This window comes from Rhinoraja longicauda, chromosome 27 (genome assembly GCF_053455715.1).
Source record: "Rhinoraja longicauda isolate Sanriku21f chromosome 27, sRhiLon1.1, whole genome shotgun sequence".
Lineage (NCBI taxonomy): Eukaryota > Metazoa > Chordata > Chondrichthyes > Rajiformes > Arhynchobatidae > Rhinoraja > Rhinoraja longicauda.
The window spans coordinates 1,572,496-1,592,759 of record NC_135979.1 but is presented as its reverse complement, the minus strand read 5'-3'; the positions used below and the strand labels follow the sequence as shown (position 1 = coordinate 1,592,759).

The window sequence follows — 20,264 nt, the reverse complement described above, 5'->3', positions numbered from 1 at the left end:
GTTCGATCCTGACTACGGGCGCCGTCTGTACGGAGTTTGTACGTTCTCCCCGTGACCTGCGTGGGTTTTCTCCGAGAGCTTCGGTTTCCTCCCACACTCCAAAGACGTGCAGGTTTGTAGGTTAATTGGCTGGGCAAATGTAAAAATTGTCCCTAGTGTGTGTAGGATAGTGTTAATGTACGGGGATCGCTGGGCGGCGCGGACCTGGTGGGCCGAAGGGCCTGTTTCCGCGCTGTATCTCTAAAAAACATATATATATTTTTAAAACATCGTAAAGAAACGCAAAACTCCACCAGTAATTTCAAATATTTTAATATTGCACTAATATACCACAGCAATAAAATCACTGGCGTGTCGATCACATGTCAGAGTACATGTACTGCATGATACATCACTGGCGTGTCGATCACATGTCAGAGTACATGTACTGCATGATACATCACTGGCGTGTCGATCACATGTCAGAGTACATGTACTGCATGATACATCACTGGCGTGTCGATCACATGTCAGAGTACATACATGTACTGCATGATACATCACTGGCGTGTCGATCACATGTCAGAGTACATGTACTGCATGATACATCACTGGCGTGTCGATCACATGTCAGAGTACATGTACTGCATGATACATCACTGGCGTGTCGATCACATGTCAGAGTACATGTACTGCATGATACACATGATCCAAATAATGCAATCTCAATCCGAGCAGATTCCTAAAATTTATATTAAAAATCCATTAAAGACAGAAACATTGTAAAACCATTCATCCACTCGTACATTATCCAACTCAATGCTGACAAGTTACGGCAGAACCAGTCAAAATACATCAGGTGAGATGAGTTAAAAACAAAAGTGAAGTGGTTTTATTGCACCCTTGGCTCCAATAGCCATCAGTCAAAGGACCTGGCACATTGGCCTTCATCAGTCAGAGTATCGAATATTGAGTAGTTCAGCGGGACAGGCAGCATCTCTGGAGAGAAGGAATGGGTGACGTTTCAGGTCTCGACCCGAATCGTCACCCATTCCTTCTCTCCAGAGATGCTGCCTGTCCCGCTGAGTTATTCCCGCATTTTGTCTTCGTATTGAGAATAGAAGTTGGGAACTCATGTTGCAGTTGTATAAGATGTTGGTGAGGCCGCATTTAGAGTATTGTGTTCAGTTCAGGGCACCATGTTATCGGAAAGATGGTGTTACGCTGGAAAGGGTGCAGAAAGATTTACGAGGATGTTGCCAGGACTTGAGGGCCTGAGCTACAGGGAGAGGTTGGGAAGGCTGGGACTCTATTCCTTGGAGCGCAGGAGGATGAGGGGTGATCTTAGAGTGTACAAAATCATGAGAGGAATAGATCGGGCAAATGCACAGAGTCTCTTGCCCAGAGTAGGGGAATCATGAACCAGAGGACATGGGTTTAAGGTGAGAGGGGAAAGATTTAATAAAAACCTGAGGGGTAACTTTTTCACTCAGGGAGTGGTGGGTGTATGGAACAAGCTGCCAGAGGAGGTATGTGAGTCAGGGACTATAGCAATGATTAAGAAACATTTGAGAATGTTGTGGGCAGGTTGGGCTGAAGGACCTGTTTATGTGTGTGCGTGCGTGTGTGCATGTGTGTGTGTGGCTGTGTGTGTGCGTGCGTGCGTGTGTGCATGTGGGATAGTGCTAGTGTACGGGGTGATCGCTGGTTGGTGCGGACTCGGTGGGCCGAAGGGCCTGTTTCCGCGCTGTAATAACTAACCCAGACTAAAAGTAAATCTAAATATCAAAGCTGGTCAAAAAAGGATATCAAATCCACATGAATACTTTGGTTCCAGGTCACCTGGCTGAGTGAACATAAGCAATCAGTACACCCAGAGTATCAAGTCCACCTTAACCAACCCGATCTCCCGGTGGCTCAGCACTTCAACACCCCTTCGCACTCCCAGTCTGACCTTTCTGTCATGGGCCTCCTCCATTGTCATAGCGAGGCCCACCGCAAATTGGAGGAACAGCACCTCATATTTCGCTTGGGCAGCTTGCAGCCCAGCGGTATGAACATTGACTTCTTTAACTTCAGATAGTTCCTCTGTCCCTCCCTTTCCCCTCCCCCTTCCCAGTTCTCCCACTACATTCTATCTTTGTCCCGCCCCCTCCCCTGACATCAGTCTGAAGAAGGGTCTCGACCCGAAACATCACCCATTCCTTCTCTCCTGAGATGCTGCCTGACCCGCTGAGTTACTCCAGCATTTTGTGATACCTTCGATTTAAACCAGCATCTGCAGTTATTTTCCTACAGTCCTCCCAGAGCAATGATCCTCACACACCCATACTCCCAGAGTAATGATCCTCACACACCTGAACTCCCAGAGTAATGATCCTCACACACCTGAACTCCCAGAGTAATGATCCTCACACACCTGTACTCCCAGAGTAATGATCCTCACACACCTGTACTCCCAGAGTAATGATCCTCACACACCTGTATTCCCAGAGTGATGATCCTCACACACCTGAACTCCCAGAGTAATGATCCTCACACACCCGTACTCCCAGAGTAATGATCCTCACACACCATTACTCCCAGAGTAATGATCCTCACACACCTGAACTCCCAGAGCAATGATCCTCACACACCTGTACTCCCAGAGTGATGATCCTCACACACCCGCCATGGGCAAGCACTTGAAAGCCCATCGTTGACAGTGAACTGACTAGTAAATGTGCAGGGAGACCTCCAGCACTGTGATCTACACATGAAAGTTCAACGTTGGGGGGAGGGGAGGGGGTAGAGGGGGGGTTGAAATCAAAACAGACAGAGCTTATTTCCAGCCTAATCAACCCCCTTGGCCAACCCAATCTTGCAGGAGATGTTCTCATTTTATTGAAAGGACACAGCACCCTCGAACAACAAAATATCATTTATTGAAAATCATAAAACATCACTCAGGAAGTTAATACTCGTCTTCGCTGCCGCCGTTACACGAAACCATCCCGATCGCTGGCAGTCGGTGGAGCAACATTGTCCCTGCCATCTCCAGAGGGTACTAGAGTACAGCAGTCCATGGTCAAAGTGGGCAACAGGCTTTTCCATGGACACATTCAACCAGGACTTGCAACCGTGGACTTTGCCACAGCACAAGAGAGTTGATTAGGTCGCAGAGACTCACCAACGAGGAGCCACATTGGAGCACTGGAGGAAGAGTGGTGATCTCTGGAGCGCAGGAGGACGAGGATGAAGTCTGATCTCGTAGAGGTGTATAAGAAAACCAGAGGAATAGAGCGGGTAGACGAGTCTTTATGCCAGAGTAGAGAAATCGAGAACCAGAGGACATAGGTTTAAGGGGAGGGGGAAAAGGTTTAATTTAAACCTGAGGGGGCAACTTTTTTTACACAAAGGGTGGTGGGTGCTTGGAACCAGCTGCCAGAGGAGCTAGTCGAGACAGTTTCTATCACAACTTTTAAGAGACATTTAGACAGGTATATGGATAGGGCAGGTTTGGAGGGATATGGAGCAAATGCAGGCAGCTGGTACTAGTGTAGATGGGGCATGTTGGTCGGTGTGGGCAAGTTGGGCCGAAGGGCCTGTTTCCACGCTGTATCACTCTGTGACTGAGTGGATTAACTCCATTTAACCCAATGCATGCGTCCACGCAATAAGTGAACCATCAGCACGGTGGCGCAGCGGGTAGAGCTGCTGCCTCACAGCACCAGAGACCCGGATTCCATCCTGACTACGGGCACTGTCCGTACGGAGTTTGTACGTTCTCCCCGTGGGTTTTCCCCGAGATCTTCGATTTCCTCCCGCACTCCAAAGACGTGCAGGTTTGTAGGTTAATTGGCTTGGTATAAAATGTAAAATTGTCCCTAGCGTGTGTGTGTGTGTGCGTGTGCGTGTGCGTGTAGGGTGTTGTTAGTGTGCGGGGATCGCTGGTCGGCGCGGCCACGGTGGGCTGAAGGGCCTGTGTCCACGCTGTATTTCTAAACTGAACTCTGCCGCCAGTAACTACAGGATATTGTGACAACCAAGGGATCTATGAGCAACATGCAAGGCCCCGATCACCACACCCGACACACATGCATCATTGCAAACACTACTACCCACAACAAGATGCTCTTCTGTCTGGCATTGTTACCGATGTGAAAGGCTGGAGCGATTGGGCTTGTATACACTGGAATTTAGAAGGATGAGGGGGGATCTTATTGAAACATATAAGATAATTAGGGGATTGGACACATTAGAGGCAGATAACATGTTCCCAATGTTGGGGGAGTCCAGAACAAGGGGCCACAGTTTGAGAATAAGGGGTAGGCCATTTAGAACGGAGATGAGGAAGAACTTTTTCAGTCAGAGGGTGGTGAAGGTGTGGAATTCTCTGCCTCAGAAGGCAGTGGAGGCCAGTTCGTTGGATGCTTTCAAGAGAGAGCTGGATAGAGCTCTTAAGGATAGCGGAGTGAGGGGGTATGGGGAGAAGGCAGGAACGGGGTACTGATTGATAGTGATCAGCCATGATCGCATTGAATGGCGGTGCTGGCTCGAAGGGCTGAATGGCCTACTCCTGCACCTATTGTCTATGTCTATGTCTATGAAAGGGAGGTGCAGTTGTAGCTTCAAGGATTGTGAATGCAAAGCTACATTTTGTCAGTATGTTGGTCTGATATACTCAAGAGGAATGTAATTAATGCGATTTACTTTAAGGGAAGGTTCAGCTGTCAGTAAGCAGTGGGCAGCACGGTGGCGCAGCGGGTAGAGCTGCTGCCTCACAGCGCCGGAGACCCGGGTTCCATCCCGACTACGGGTGCTGTCTGTACGAAGTTTGTATGTTCTCCCCGTGACCCGCGTGGGTTTCCTCCCATACTCCAAAGACAGGCGGGTTTGTAGGCTAAATGTCTTGGGTATAATTGTAAATTGTCCCTAGCGTGTGGAGGATAGTATATTAGTGCGCGGGGATCACTGGTCGGCGCGGACTCGGTGGTCCGAAGGGCTTGTATCTCTAAACTAAACAAAGTTTGGCATTGATTCAAATTGACTGCTGTCTAATTACAGCAACTTATTAGACCACTCTGCTTCTGAACTGTTGAGTTGCTATGGAATGGAGAGAGAGAGATTGAGAGAGAGAGAGAGAGAGAGAGAGAGAGATTAGAGAACAAAGTTCCTCCACCAATTATCATCTGAGCGCGCGGGCAGCATGCAGGGTTGACCAACGTGAGGATAAAGCAATGCAGAGTGTGTTTACATTCACCTGGGGCTGTGAGCAGGAGATCCACTGGAGCATCAGTTACTTGGGTGGGCGAGGAGGGAAGAGAAGAGAGCATTGGAATGTCAGTAGAGTCTTTAATCACTCAACCAAAGCACAAGTGGATCATTAAAAACCATTGCAAGACCAAGCAGAGCTTCCGTTGTCCCGCCAGTGGGAGAGATTTCGGAACAGATTTCGAGAGATTTGAGCAATAAATTTTAAACTAAATACGTTTTTAAATTTCAGTCACATGAAAGCCCTGGATAGAGTGGATGTGGAGAGGATGTTTCCACTAGTGGGAGAGTCTAGGACCAGAGGGCACAGCCTTAGAATTAAAGGATGCACCTTTAGGAAGGAGATAGGGAAGAATTTCTTTAGCCAGAGGGTGGTGAATCTGTGGAATTCTTTGCCACAGACGGCTGTGGAGGCCAAGTCAATGGATGGTTTTAAGGCAGAGATAGATAGATTCTTGATCAGTGCGGGTGTCAGGGGTTATGGGGAGAAGGCAGGAGAATGGGGTTGAGAGGGAGAGATAGATCGGCCATGATCGAATGGTGGATTAGACACGATTTGTCGAATGGCCTCATTCTGCCATTAAAACTGATGAACTTATAATGTGCATTTAGAAGGATGAGAGGAGATCTTATCGAAACGTATAAGATTATTAAGGGGTTGGACACGTTAGAGGCAGGAAACATGTTCCTAATGTTGGGGGAGTCCAGAACAAGGGGCCACAGTTTAATAATAAGGGGTAGGCCATTTAGAACTGAGATGAGGAAAAACTTTTTCAGTCAGAGAGTTGTGAATCTGTGGAATTCACTGCCTCAGAAGGCAGTGGAGGCCAATTCTCTGAATGCATTCAAGAGAGAGCTGGATAGAGCTCTTAAGGATAGCGGAGTCAGGGGGTATGGGGAGAAGGCAGGAACGGGGTACTGATTGAGAATGATCAGCCATGATCACATTGAATGGTGGTGCTGGCTCGAAGGGCCGAATGGCCTCCTCCTGCACCTATTGTCTATTGTGCGCAGGAGATGGTTAGTGGAGCTTGTTGGCATGTATCAGATGCACTGACCACCATTCCAAATGGGCAATGCTGGATGGAAGCAATCTGACGTTGGGCAATGGGACAAATCTTGTCGCGTTGCCTTCTGTGGAAGAGATACCTTTGTGCAAAGTTTCAGGAACCAATACATTTACAGCAACACAATAAGTTATTGAGATTCACAATTAATTCGTTAAAGCTAGATTGGATTTTAAGCCAAGAAAAGTACTCAAAAGGAACAACAGTCAAGATATAAAGACACTGCATTTTATAGTGTTTGGCCCGACAGTGAAGCCGAACCATTACTGTATGTTCTTGCACAAGGGTCCAGGTGTGAGTTGGCTGGAGTGCTCCTGGGGACCCACGCCAGAACTAGTCGCCAGCGTTCTCTTGCAACGGTCACCAATTACATTCACCGTGTCAAAAGGCAAAGAGACTCGCACTCCATTGAAACGCTGCACAAATGTGACATTAGCATGGAGAACTTCACTTATTAAATGTTTGCAGTTGTGCACTTTCTGTTGGCCACTTCAAGCATTGCCTCTGTCCTTTGATCATATCCTATTCCAATAGAACACAGGAGGGGTATTTTTTAAAAATTTGCTAACAGACTTATCGTTGCAGTTGAACAGTCGAAATAATTGTGGGTGAGGGATGGGCAACAGCACCTGCCTCCTCAATCCAAGCTCTAGATACAGGATGACACATGGTCGACACACAATGCTGGAGTAACTCAGCGGGACAGGCAGCATCTCGGGAGAGAAGGAATGGGTGACGTTTCGGGTCGAGACCCTTCTTCAGACTCGACCCGAAACAGAAACAGGTACAGGAGGCCGGTACAGGATACTGAGTTAGATGACCTGCCATGATCATATTGAATGGCAGTGCAGGCTCGAAGGGCCGAATGGCCTACTGCACCTATTTTCTATGTTTCTATGAAACGTCACCCATTCCTTCACCCCCCCTCCGAGATGCTGCCTGACCCGCTGAGTTACTCCAGCATTTTGTGTCTACCTTCGATTTAAACCAGCATCTGCAGTTTTTTTTCCCCTCCAGAAAACATATGATCAGCGTTTGTCAGCACTGGGCCTGTACTCGCTGGAGTTTAGATGGATGGGGGGGGGGGGCTCGTTGAAACTTACCAAATATTTAAAGGCCTGGAGAAAGTGGATGTGGAGAGGATGTTTCCACCAGTGGGAGAGTCTAGAACCAGAGGCCACATCCTCAGAATAAAAGGACGTACCTTTAGGAAGGAGATGAGGAGGAATTTCTTTAGCCAGAGGGTGGCGAATCTGTGGAATTCATTGCCACAGACGGCTGTGGAGGCCAAGTCAATTGGTATTTATAAAGTGGAGTTTGATAGATTCTTGATTAGTACGGGTGTTAGGGGTTATGGAGAGAAGGCAGGGGAACAGGGTTGAGAGGGAGAGATAGATCAGCCATGATTGAATGGCGGGGTAGATTTGATGGGCCGAATGGCCTAATTCTGCTCCAAGAACTCAGGAACAATTCACAAGCTTTCTCCATGAGCTTTAGATTTTGTCCGAATGTCCTTCCTTCACTGCTTACCATGGAGTACAGAGTACTAGTGCATATTGAAATGCTGACTCTCAATTGCCAGCAATGAAATGCAGGGACACAAACAGATGAATTTCCTAACACAACCCAAATTAACATCTGAAGGAGAGATATCAGGGAATTAGATTCCATTTTAAATCAGCTTCATCAAAAATGTTGAAATAGCATTGAAAACGAAGAAAGTGAGAGAAATAGATCGGGTAGATGCACAGAGTCTCTTGCCCAGAGTAGGGGAATCGAGGACCAGAGGACATAGGTTCAAGGTGAAGGGGAAAAGATCTAATAGGAATCTGAGGGGTAACTTTTTCACACAAAGGGTGGTGGGTGTATGGAACGAGCTGCCGGAGGAGGTAGTTGAGGCAGGGACTATCGCAACATTTAAGAAACTGTTAGACAGGAACATGGATAGGACAGGTTTGGAGGGATATGGACCAAGCGCAGGCAGGTGGGACTAGGGTAGCTGGGACATGTTGGCCGGTGAGGGCAAGTTGGGCTGAAGGGCCTGTTTCCACACTGTATCACTCTATGAGTCTATAACTTCAACACAGCATGGTGAAACCCTGCAACATACACAATGCAACTCTGAACAATCTTTACACATTTTGGGAGACAGTGTAGACTAAGTATAGTGGAGATTATGAAACTTCAGACACAGGACTCTAACCAGGGATGCAGAGAACTCAAGCTCATCAAATTCCACCTTGGTAGATTGTCAGTCTGATGAAGGGTCTCGACCCGAAATATCACCCATTCCTTCTCTCCAGAGATGCTGCCTGACCCGCTGAGTAACTCCAGCATTTTGTGTCTATCTTTGGTAGGTTACAGATCACGTCATTAAATTAATGTCACAATAAAGATCACTCAACATTCTTAGGGAGAACGTGGATAGGTGATGTTTTGGGTCTTTAGTTTAGTTTAGTGTCACGTGTACCGAGGTACAGTGAAAAGCTTTTGGTGCGTGTTAACCAGTCAGCGGAAAGACAATACATGATTACAATCGAGCCGTCCACAGCGTACAGGACAAAGGGAATAATGTTTAGTGCAAGGTAAAATCCAGTAAAGTCAGGACCCTTCTTCAGTCTCATTAGCCAGTTAAGGGTGAAACATCTTTTTGTGGGTATGGGTTTAGAACATAAACAGGGCAGGTAATCTGATCGGGATGGAGGTAGGGGTGGCACCAGAGTGGCGCAGCGGTAGAGTTGCTGCCTCACAGCGCCAGAGACCCGGGTTCAATCCTGACCACGGGCGCCGTCTGTACGGAGTTTGTACGTTCTCCCCGTGACCTGCGTGGGTTTTCTCCGGGTGCTCCGGTTTCCTCCCACACTCCAAAGACGAACAGGTTTGCAGGTTAATTGGCTTTGGTACAATTGTAAATTGTCCCTAGTGTGTGTAGGATAGTGTTAGTGTGCGGGGATCGCTAGTTGGCGCGGACTCGGTGGGCCAAGGGGGTCTGTTTCCGTGCTGTATCTCTGAACTGAGCTAATTCCCCTTGCATTTGTGACCAAAATAGGCTTCACAACAACCTCACATCTTCACGGGCACCAAGAGCTCGATTGCAGATGTAATTAACCAAAGATAAAGTCCCCAGTGGCCTTGGCGAGATTTGAATTTTTTTTTGTTGCATAATAGTAATTCCCGTGTTAACAATCTAGTAATAACCACAATAATACTGATCCCAAAAACTTGCCATCTCGCTCCCATCGATTGTCAAATGTGTGCAGACTGTGGCAGCATCAAATTACTATTTGTAGCTGTTTTAAACATGGACACCCCCTCCCTCCCCACCACCACTATATTAGGGACAGGCACAAAATGCTGGAGTAACTCAGCGGGACAGGCAGCATCTCTGGGGAGAAGGAATGGGTGACGATTAGGGCTGGGACCCTTCTTGAAGCTGAAGAAGAGTCTCGACCCGAAACATCACAGGGCCCTAGTGAGACCGCACCTGGAGTACTGTGTGCAGTTGTACAGGGCCCTAGTGAGACCGCACCTGGAGTACTGTGTGCAGTTTTGGTCTCCAAATTTGAGGAAGGATATTCTTGCTATTGAGGGCGTGCAGCGTAGGTTTACTAGGTTAATTCCCGGAATGGCGGGACTGTCATATGTTGAAAGACTGGAGCGACTAGGTTTGTATACACTGGAATTTAGACGGATGAGAGGGGATCTTATCAAAACATATAAGATTATTAAGGGGTTCATTGTTGTTTATTTATTGTTGGGGGAGTCCAGAACCAGCGGCCACAGTTTAAGAATAAGGTGTCGGCCATTTAGAACGGAGATGAGGAAAAACTTTTTCAGTCAGAGAGTTGTAAATCTGTGGAATTCTCTGCCTCAGAAGGCAGTGGAAGCCAATTCTCTGAATGCATTCAAGAGAGAGCTAGATAGAGCTCTTAAGGATAGCGGAGTCAGGGGGTATGGGGAGAAAGCAGGAACGGGGTACTGATTGAGAATGATCAGCCATGATCACATTGAATGGCGGTGCTGGCTCGAAGGGCTGAATGGCCTCCTCCTGCACCTATTGTCTATTGTCACCCATTCCTTCTCTCCAGAGACACTGCCTGTCCCGCTGAGTTACTCCAGCATTTTGTGCTTATCTTCGGTGTAAACCAGCGTCTGCAGTTCCTTCCGATACTATACGAGGGATTCCAGTTATGGATATAATCCCCAGAGTTAAGGTCGATATAAACTGTGTTCTGGCTGCGTTCCAGAATCTGGATAAAACCTGACTGGTGGAAATGATGCTCTCAGCTAAAAATCACAAAAGTTTGATTGAGGGGAGCAGCTACATTATAATGCTGCCTCTTTGAACACAGTCAACTAATGCTCCAAATAATGTAGGCGTCTAGTCCATCGACGACAGAGAACTTGGTCAAAGCCGAGTATTAAACGCTCGGTTGAGCATGGCTGCAGCTGGCATTGTGTGATGTGGGTGACTCAGGGTGTGGGGAGGTCTACTGCGGTGGACAGATACTTGGTTTCAACTTTATCCTGGTTATCCCCATTCCTAATTCTTAGGAATGGACAAACAGCATCTGTTTCAGTAAAGCAAGCCCTATAAATAGATAACATGTGATGAGCGTTTGTCAGCACTGGGCCTGTACTCGCTGGAGTTTAGAAGGTTGATGGGGGGGGGGGGGGAAACCTCTTTGAAACTTACCCAATCGTGAATTACTGAATAGTGAGCGGCCTGGATAGAGTGGATGTGGAGTGGATGTTTCCACTTGTGGGAGAGTCCAGGACCAGAGGGCACAGACTCAGAATAATAGGACAGACTTTTGGAACAGAGATGAGAAGGAATTTCTTTAGCCAGAGGGTGGTGAATCTGTGGGATTCTTTGCCACAGACGGCAGTGGAGGCCAAGTCAGTGGGTATTTTTAAGGCGGAGATTGACAGATTATTGATTAGTGTGGGTTAGGGGTTACGGGGAGAATGGGGTTGAGAGGGGAGAGATAGATCAGCCATGATTGAATGGCAGAATGGGCTTGGGTCAAATTCTGCTGCTGGAACATGTGAACTTTATCCTGATGGTTTACGTGGGGAAGGGGAGGTGAAGGGGCTGGGAACCTCTCCTGTGGACCCTCTGGGGCAGATGCTGCAGCTGTGTGAGCAGCTGGATCAGCGAGACTACAAACCTTCTCTTGGAGAAAAATCACACGGTCGTCAGATCCACAGCAAGGCACTTTCACAGGGTTAGTTTAGTTCAGAGATACAGCGTGGAAACAGGTCCCTTTGGCCCACAGAGTCCCACACTGATCATCGATTACCCGCTCACACTAGTTCAATGTTATCCCACTTTCCCATCCATCCACTCCCTGCACACTAGGGGCAACTTACAGAGGTCACAACCTCGGCGAGAATGGAGTTGACCTCCCTCTACTTTAGAGATACAGCGCGGAGACAGGCCCTTCGGCCCACCAAGTCCACGCCGACCAGCGATCCCCACACACTAGCACTATCCTACACACACTGGGGACGATTTACAATGTTACAGAAATTAACCTACAAACCCACGTTTCTTTGGGATGTGGGAGGAAACCGGAGCACCCGGAGAAAGCCCACGCGGTCGCAAGGAGAACGTGCAAACTTCACACAGACAGCACCCGTGGTCAGGATGGAACCCGGGTCTCTGGTGCTGTGAGGCAGCAGCTCTACCCGCTGCACTGAGTTCAACACTAGTCTGCAGACCATGACTAACACAACTACCAACTCAGCTTGCTAATCACTTTAAAAGGCTTGAAAAGTTCTAAAACTTTTGTGAGGAAACAATGGTGAAGAAAAAATCAACTTGTTAATGGTTAATTCAGACCATCACATTCCCAGGCACACAAGAACAATCGATTCAAGGCAGATAGCAATCATCTTTAAATATGAAGCTTATTCAAAATAAAACAATCTGCCTGTAAAATGCATACCACATTAAACGTTAGAGCGTAAGAATTTAAATGCACAGCAACACGAATCTGCACCCCAAAATCATTGCCACAAAACAGAAGTGATTGTCGTTGGTCATCAGCAAGGCAGGTTAGTTCATTGACAGCAAGCCGATGGTGGAGCCAAGTCTGACACAATCTACTGGCCCTCCTCACTGGTGCCAGCATGGAAAGGGTTAAAATAAAACAGAGAGACAAAATGAAGCACACAGCACATTGCAAAGCAGTACAAACTCGATTAGCAACACTTACAACAAGCACAGCTATCAAGCCCCTCGGTATAAATTAAACCCTCTAATGCGGAGAGGATAATTACACAAAATAATCACTGCACACCTCCCCCACCCCCCTTCCCCCCAATCTTGTAATAACTCTGACACATGCCTAGATATGGAGGGTTATGGACCAAGCGCAGGCAGGTGGGACTAGTGTAGCTGGGACATGTTGGCCGGTGTGGGCCTGTTTCCACACTGTATCACTCTATGACGCTATGACTCTCTAATTCACAAAATAAGTACATGTTGGTGAAGGGGTCTAGTTCTAGCCATTGATCCGGCTGCCAATGAGAGCAGTGTGGAACGATCACTATGTACGTACAACAAGGTACCTCCCAAGGTCAGTGACTGCCTAATGCTGAAGACCTACAACTGCAGAACATCTCAAATCCTACCAGAGGAGCTAATGGCATCCAGCACATTCTAGAGCATCCACGAGCAGGTCATATCACATTGCTATTCGATTAAAATTAAGGGTCTTGACCCAAAACATCACATATTCACGTGTGACATATTCCACATATCTGCCTGTATCCACATATTCTGCCTGTATCCACATATCTGCCTGTATCCACATATTCTGCCTGTATCCACATATTCTGCCTGTATCCACATATTCTGCCTGTATCCACATATCTGCCTGTATCCACATATTCTGCCTGTATCCACATATTCTGCCTGTATCCACATATTCTGCCTGTATCCACATATTCTGCCTGTATCCACATATTCTGCCTGTATCCACATATTCTGCCTGACCTGCTGAGTTACTCCAGCATTGTGTGTCCTTTTGAATATCATATTAATGTTTTAGGAAGTTGTGCACCTTGCTAAAAGTGGAGTTTGTGTGCGTGTGCGTGTGTATGAAACTCACAGTGACTGAACTGATCACAATTATTAAAATTACCAGACAAAAATCACACTCATTTTACTACATTAGGTAGAGTCATTGGTGCAGGCACTGATTGGTATTTAATAGGCAATACTCAATGAAAAGTGACTTACATTTTCTCAATTGATGGGAGTGATCGTAAAAGATAGATAGATTCTTGATTGGTGCGGGTGTCGGGGGTTATGGGGAGAAGGCAGGAGAATGGGGTTAGGAGGGAGAGATAGATCAGCCATGATTGAATGGCAGAGTAGACTTGATGGGCCGAATGGCCTAATTCTGCACCTATCACTTATGGAGCTTAGGTGCATGTTTTGGTACTAAACTTTGATTTAAACCTTGAGTTCACAGCCTGTCTGAGTTCTAACTTGGACCCTTAATGAAGTTCTATCAGGAAATCCAATTAATGCAGCAAAATAAGCAGGAACAAGTTTAATGAAGACACACAGTGCAAAGCTGCTACAAGACACGCTAGACAACGTCAGCAAGCAGAAAGACCAAACCAAAAGCGTTGGGAGAGTTGCACAGAGGCACAGCAAGACCACACCACACACACTCGATGCTTACAGCGTTTGGTAGGTCCCGTCTCGAGCCTTGAAGAACTTGATTGCGAAGAAAAATGCCGCCTCGGCACCTAGAATCAGCACCATGCCACCGATGAAGCTGGCCGGGTCGAAGGTGGAGGGCGAGTACACTGGAGCCGTGGTCGGGACCTCCGATGTGGTATCAGCTTCTGCAAGAGAAGAACCAAACCATCTATGGAAGCATTCACACCTCATGGTCCATGGTCAGCTTGTGTCACAGTACATGCGTGTAACCTCTTTACCATTCTGCCCATCAGTCCCCTGCTAGCCCATCTAATTGCCACCCACTCAGCCCATCAATCTCCTGCCAGCCCATCTGCTTACCACCTATTGAGCCCATTTGCTTATTACCACCCTGTTTATTGCCACTCACTCAGCCCATCAATCTCCTGCCAGCCCATTGAGATCTCCTGCCAGCCCATTTAGAGAGAGAGAGAGAGAGAGGGAGAGCAAGGGTTACTTGAAGTTAGAGAAGTAAATGTTCATACCGCTGGGGTGTAAAACAATAGACAATAGGTGCAGGAGGAGGCCATTTGGCCCATGAGCCTGGTAGGCCCATGCTGAAGCCAGCACCGACATTCAATGTGATCATGGCTGATCATTCTCAATCAGTACCCCGTTCCTGCTTTCTCCCCATACCCCCTAACTCCGCTATCCTTAAGAGCTCTATCTAGCTCTCTCTTGAATGCATTCAGAGAATTGGCCTCCACTGCCTTCTGAGGCAGAGAATTCCACAGATTTACAACTCTCTGACTGAAAAAGTTTTTCCTCATCTCCGTTCTAAATGGCCTACCTCTTATTCTTAAACTGTGGCCCCTTGTTCTGGACTCCCCCAACATTGGGAACGTTTCCTGCCTCTAACGTGTCCAACCCCTTAATAATCTTATATGGTTCAAGCTGCCCAAGCGAAATATGAGGTGCTGTTCCTCCACTTTGCGCTGGGCCTCACTCTGACAGTGGAAGAGGCCCAGGACAGCGAGATCAGTGTGGGAGTGGGAGTTGACGTGTTTGGCAACCGGTTTCACTGATTGAAGTTCGATACTGCAGCCAGGAGGCCGTGATCTACAGTATCATGGATGCTGCATCGTGGGTGCCACACCTAGATCATGCATGCTGCATCGTGGGTGTAAATGTTTGATTTTAGCTTCCCGGAGACACACTTGTGAGGTAAAGTCAAATCCTAAACGTTGCAAGTGTGTTATTTCTCATAGTGAATCTTTCAAAAACCTGGAGGAACACTGGCTGTCCACTCAGCTCTGTGACCTAGGAAATTAAATCCCTCTAGCTGTGGACCTTTTAAAATTGGATAAGCTCATTACTTATTTACTGTTGTAAGTGAAGACTCTTTTAATTATTGAAGGGAGTTTGCAGCACGGTGAGCCATGCTCCATCAGAACAGTTGCTGCCAGCACCATGGGTTTAAAGATTACATCAAAGCCATCCCCACAGTGTGTTCAATGTAAACAGCCGTTGACATGTAGGGGCGGTCACGGTGGCGCAGCGGGTAGAGCTGCTGCCTCACAGAGCCAGAGACCCGGGTTCCATCCTGACCACGGGTGCTGTCTGTACGGAGTTTGCACGTTCTCCCAGTGATTGCGTGGGTCTTCTCCGGGTGCTCCGGTTTCCTCCCACATTCCAAAGACGTGCAGGTTTGTAGGTTAATTGGCTTCAGTAGAAATTGTAAAATTGTCCCTAGTGTGTGTAGGATAGTGTTAGTGTGCAGGGATCGCTGGTCGGCACGGACTCGGTGGGTCAAAGGGCCTGTTTCTGCGCTGTATCTCGAAACTAAACGAGACATGTTACTACCTTCTGGATTAGAGTTCAACAATATCAGTCACTTACTTCTCTGAACCAAGCTTCTGTCTCTCATCCCATTACAGGATCTCGGGCCTTGGCACATTGTCACTCACTCACTACACTGACGGAGCTGCAGTCAGAAATAGGCCCTTCGGCCCAACTTGCCCATGCCAACCACGATGCCCATCCAAGCTAGTCCCGTTTGTCCGTGTTTGGCCCTCCAAACCGTTCCTATCCATGTAGTTGTCCAAATGTCTTAAATGCTTTTACAGCACAGTCCCAAATACGGGACAAGGTGACGTCACCGCCCCGCGCCCCACGTGACCTCACCCAGCCAGCGGCCACGTGCTCCCGCTCCGCCAATGGCGGCCGCCAATGGCGGCCGCCATTGGCGGAGCTGGAGCACGTGGTCGCTGGCTGGGTGAGGTCACGTGGGGCGCGGGGCAGTGGCGTCACCCTTTGTCCCTTATTTGGGAGTGAGGAAGTTGGCAACCCTACTAATACGGGACAAGGGCGGTCCCGTACGGGACAAAGTTATTTAGCCCAAAATACGGGATGTCCCGGCTAATATGGGACTGTTGGCAACCCTGATGACCAGCCTCAACTACCTCTTCTGGCAGCTTGTTCTATACACCCAAGTTCTGAGCTTAAAAGTTGCCCCCCCCAGGTTCGAATTAAATCTCATTCCTCTCCCCTTAAACCCATGTCCTCTGGTTCATCATTCCCCTTCGTCATTACCCTTGTAGGGTAAAAGACTCTACATTCATCCTATCTAGTCCCCTCGTGACATTTATACACCCCTCATCCACCTGCGCTCCAAGGAATAAGGACAAAGACCTATTCGGATTAAAAGTTGGCCCAAAATGTCATATTTCTCCTCCATGGATGCGGCCTTAACCAGATAAACATTTCCATTTTTGTAAAATGATAAAACAATTCCTGAAACAATTCACGTGGATCAACATTCATTGTTGAATAAAAATGATCGGCACGGTGGCGCAGCGGTAGAGTTGCTGCCTTACGGCAAATGCAGCGCCGGAGACTCGGGTTCGATCCTGACTACGGGCGCCGTCTGTACGGAGTTTGTACGTTCTCCCCGTGACCTGCGTGGGTTTTCTCCGAGATCTTCGGTTTCCTCCCACACTCCAAAGACGTGCAGGTATGTAGGTTAATTGGCTGGGTAAATGTAAAAATTGTCCCTAGTGTGTGTAGGATAGTGTTAATGTGCGGGGATCGCTGGGCGGCGCGGACCCGGTGGGCCAAAGGGCCTGTTTCCGCGCTGTATCTCTAAATCTAAATCTAAAATCTGTATAGATTGAGGCCATTTCAAATATTGAACATTTAAAAATCAAAAACTAAATACCATTTTTCCCCAAAATATATAAACGCAGATGCTTTGTAACGACAAACCCATTAACAGGTATTCACTTTCACCATCGTGCAGCTTTAAACATTAGTTCTGACCAGCCAAGATGTAAAGTAGGCACCAAAATAACCTCTCAGTCTGAAGAAGGATCTCGACCCAAAATGTCACCCATTCCTTCTCTCCAGAGATGCTGCATTTCAAGCTGAGTAACTCCGGCTTTTTGTATCCATCTTTGGTGTAAACCAGCATCTGCAGTTCCTTCCTACAGCAAAATTATTATGTGTAGGAAGGAATTGCAGATGCTGGTTTATACTGAAGATAGGCACAGAGTGCTGGAGTAACTCAGCGGGTCAGGCAGCATCTGTGGAGAACATGGATAGGTGACGTTTCACAGAGTGCTGGAGTAACTCAGCGTGTCAGGCAGCATCTGTGGAGAACATGGGATAGATGACGTTTCACAGAGTGCTGGAGTAACACAGCGGGTCAGGCAGCATCTGTGGAGAACATGGATAGGTGACGTTTCACAGAGTGCTGGAGTAACTCAGCGGGTCAGGCAGCATCTGTGGAGAACATGGATAGGTGATGTTTCACAGAGTGCTGGAGTAACTCAGCGTGTCAGGCAGCATCTGTGGAGAGAAGGAATAGTAGACATTTTGAATTAGAACACATCGGTTTTGTAATAGATGTCGGGCGATAATTATTATTGCAACGTCAACAATTCTACAAGTTTCCCCATGGGAAAATAAACGTCAGGTTAGGATTTGTATTTCCAGAAGCGGAGAGAAAAATACAGACTCGTGCTAAATCTCGTGGGACGATGTTGGTGAGGGAAACATATCAAGTGTTAATGATGCTTACCTTCAGTTATGGCAGAAGCCTCCTTGGTAGTGATGATCGCTGGCAGGTGGAAATGAAAGGGAAAAAGGCAATCACATTATTATAACAAATCACTTCCATATGTGTCCATTTCCTTCCGTTTCCACATATATGGTTATTTTTATTTTACAAAGACATCAACGAAGAAACTCCATAAAAACCTTGTCCCATGTAAATAATTTATATAAAGAGATTGGATTCAGAGGAACATCTACCATATGTTAAAGCCGTTGGAATAAACACACACAGGATCCTAAAGTTCAACAGGTTCGCAATTTGCAGACAACACTTGTGTTTTTAATGGAAGTGATTGAAAGATGCTGCATGAAAACAGGCCCTTCGGCCCACACCAACCATTGATCACCTGTTCATACTAGTTCTGTGTTATCCCACTTTACAGAGGGCCGACTAACCGGTTAACAAACCCGCACGTCTTTGGGATGTGGGAGGAAACCAGAGCACCCGCAGTCACAGGGAGAACGTGCAAACTCCACACAGACAGGCAGCACCCGAGGGCGGGATTGAACCTGGGTCTCCGGCGCAGTGAGGCAGCAGCTCTGACCACTGATTGTTCTTCACTTCATGAGTGGTTGTGGATTTATTAGACCAGAGAGATATGAAGAGGGCAGCAGCATAGACTGCACCAGCCTCCAAAAACCAGATCCAACACTTGCCTCAACACTATGGGTCGTCTACATAGAAGCTTCCACGTGAATGAAGCCAGTGAAATCCATGATTATTTGCTGCATAATCCAGAGCAACAACGTTTAAGAAACAGCTAGACAGGTAAGTGGATAGGACAGGTAGGCACAAAATGCTGGAGTATCTCAGCGGGCCAGGCAGCATCTCTGGAGTAAAGGAATGGGTGACGTTTCGGGTCGAGACCCTTCTTCAGACTGATGTCAGGGGAGGGGGCGGGACAAAGATAGAATGTAGTTGGAGACAGGAAGACCGGTGGGAGAACAGGGAAGGGGGAGGGAATAGAGAGGGAAAACAGGGACTATCTGAAGTTAAAGAAGTCAATGTTCATACCGCTGGGGTGCCCCGAGATGCGGTCGACCCGAAAAGTCACCCATTCCTTCTCTCCAGAGATGCTGCCTGACCCACTGAGTATTTTGTGTCTACCTTCGATTTTAACCAGTATCTGCAGGTTATTTCCTACACATGGATAGGACAGGTTTGGAAGGATATGGGCCAAACACAGGCAGGTGGGACTAGTGTAGATGGGACTAGTGTAGATGGGATATGTTGGCCGGTGCGGGCAGGTTGGGCTGAAGGGCCTGTTTCCACGCTGTATCACTCAATGACCATGACTCTAAATGAAAATTTAAAAATAAATTGTAGATGCTGGAACTCAAAACTAAATGCCAGAAATACTCCGATCAGGCTGCATCGGTGGGAAGAGAGAGAGTTAACAGAGAAACAGTCAAGATATAGCGACTCGCGCAAGTGTGAGCGATGCAAAAAGAATGTGATTCTACAGTGCGTACGTGACAAGAAAGTACCACTTGTGTCGGAAGGAACTGCAGAAGTTGGTTGGAATGGAAGGCAGACACAAAAACCTGGAGTAACTCAATGGGTCAAGGCAGCATCTCTGGAGAGAAGGAATGGGTGTCATTTCGGGTCGACACCCTTCTTAAGGGTGGCACGGTGGCGCAGCGGTAGAGTTGTTGCCCCACAGCGCCAGAGATCCGGGTTCGATCCTGACTACGGGCGCTGTCTGTACGGAGTTTGTACCGTGACCTGCGTGGGTTTTCTCCAGCTGCTCTGGTTTCCAAAGACATACAGGTTTGTAGGTGGATTGGCTTGGTAAATTATAAATTGCCCCTAGTGTGTGTAGAATGGTGGTAATGTGCGGGGATCGCAGGTCGGTGCCGACTCGATGGGCCGAAGGGCCTGTTTCCGCGCTGTTTCTCTAAACTAAACCTGGACTATTCTCTCATGCCACTTTTCACATTGCGTGCAGTCAAACTGAAAATTGGAAACACTCGTGTTTGATCCCACTGGGCTGATTTAAAATTGTACATCTGGCATTTCATTTCACCCGTAGCAACAGAGAAATTCACTGCAATTTAGAAGGATGACAGGGGATCTTATAGAAACATGTAAAATTCTTAAGGGATTGGACAGGCTAGATGCAGGAAAAATGTTCCCCATGTTGGGGGAGTCCAGAACCAGGGGTCACAGTTTAAGAATAAGGGGGAGACCA

The 20,264-nt window shown here is 47.5% G+C and overlaps 1 protein-coding gene across 3 annotated transcripts in view; it reads right to left on the bottom strand.

The window, feature by feature from the left end:
• Positions 1 to 1,009: 1,009 nt before the first annotated feature.
• The window catches only part of cd164l2 (CD164 sialomucin-like 2), a 31,777-nt gene continuing 12,522 nt past the window's right edge, over positions 1,010 to 20,264 (bottom strand). Inside the window, exons 4-7 of one of the 3 annotated variants that reach the window (XM_078422921.1) lie at positions 18,038 to 18,076; positions 14,000 to 14,165; positions 5,222 to 5,260; positions 1,010 to 5,064 (exon numbers count right to left, since the gene is read on the bottom strand). In XM_078422921.1, coding sequence (XP_078279047.1) covers positions 5,254 to 5,260; positions 14,000 to 14,165; positions 18,038 to 18,076 — 212 coding nt within the window. In that variant the 3' untranslated portion in view covers positions 1,010 to 5,064; positions 5,222 to 5,253. The other 2 variants (XM_078422923.1, XM_078422922.1) reach the window with 2 other exon arrangements.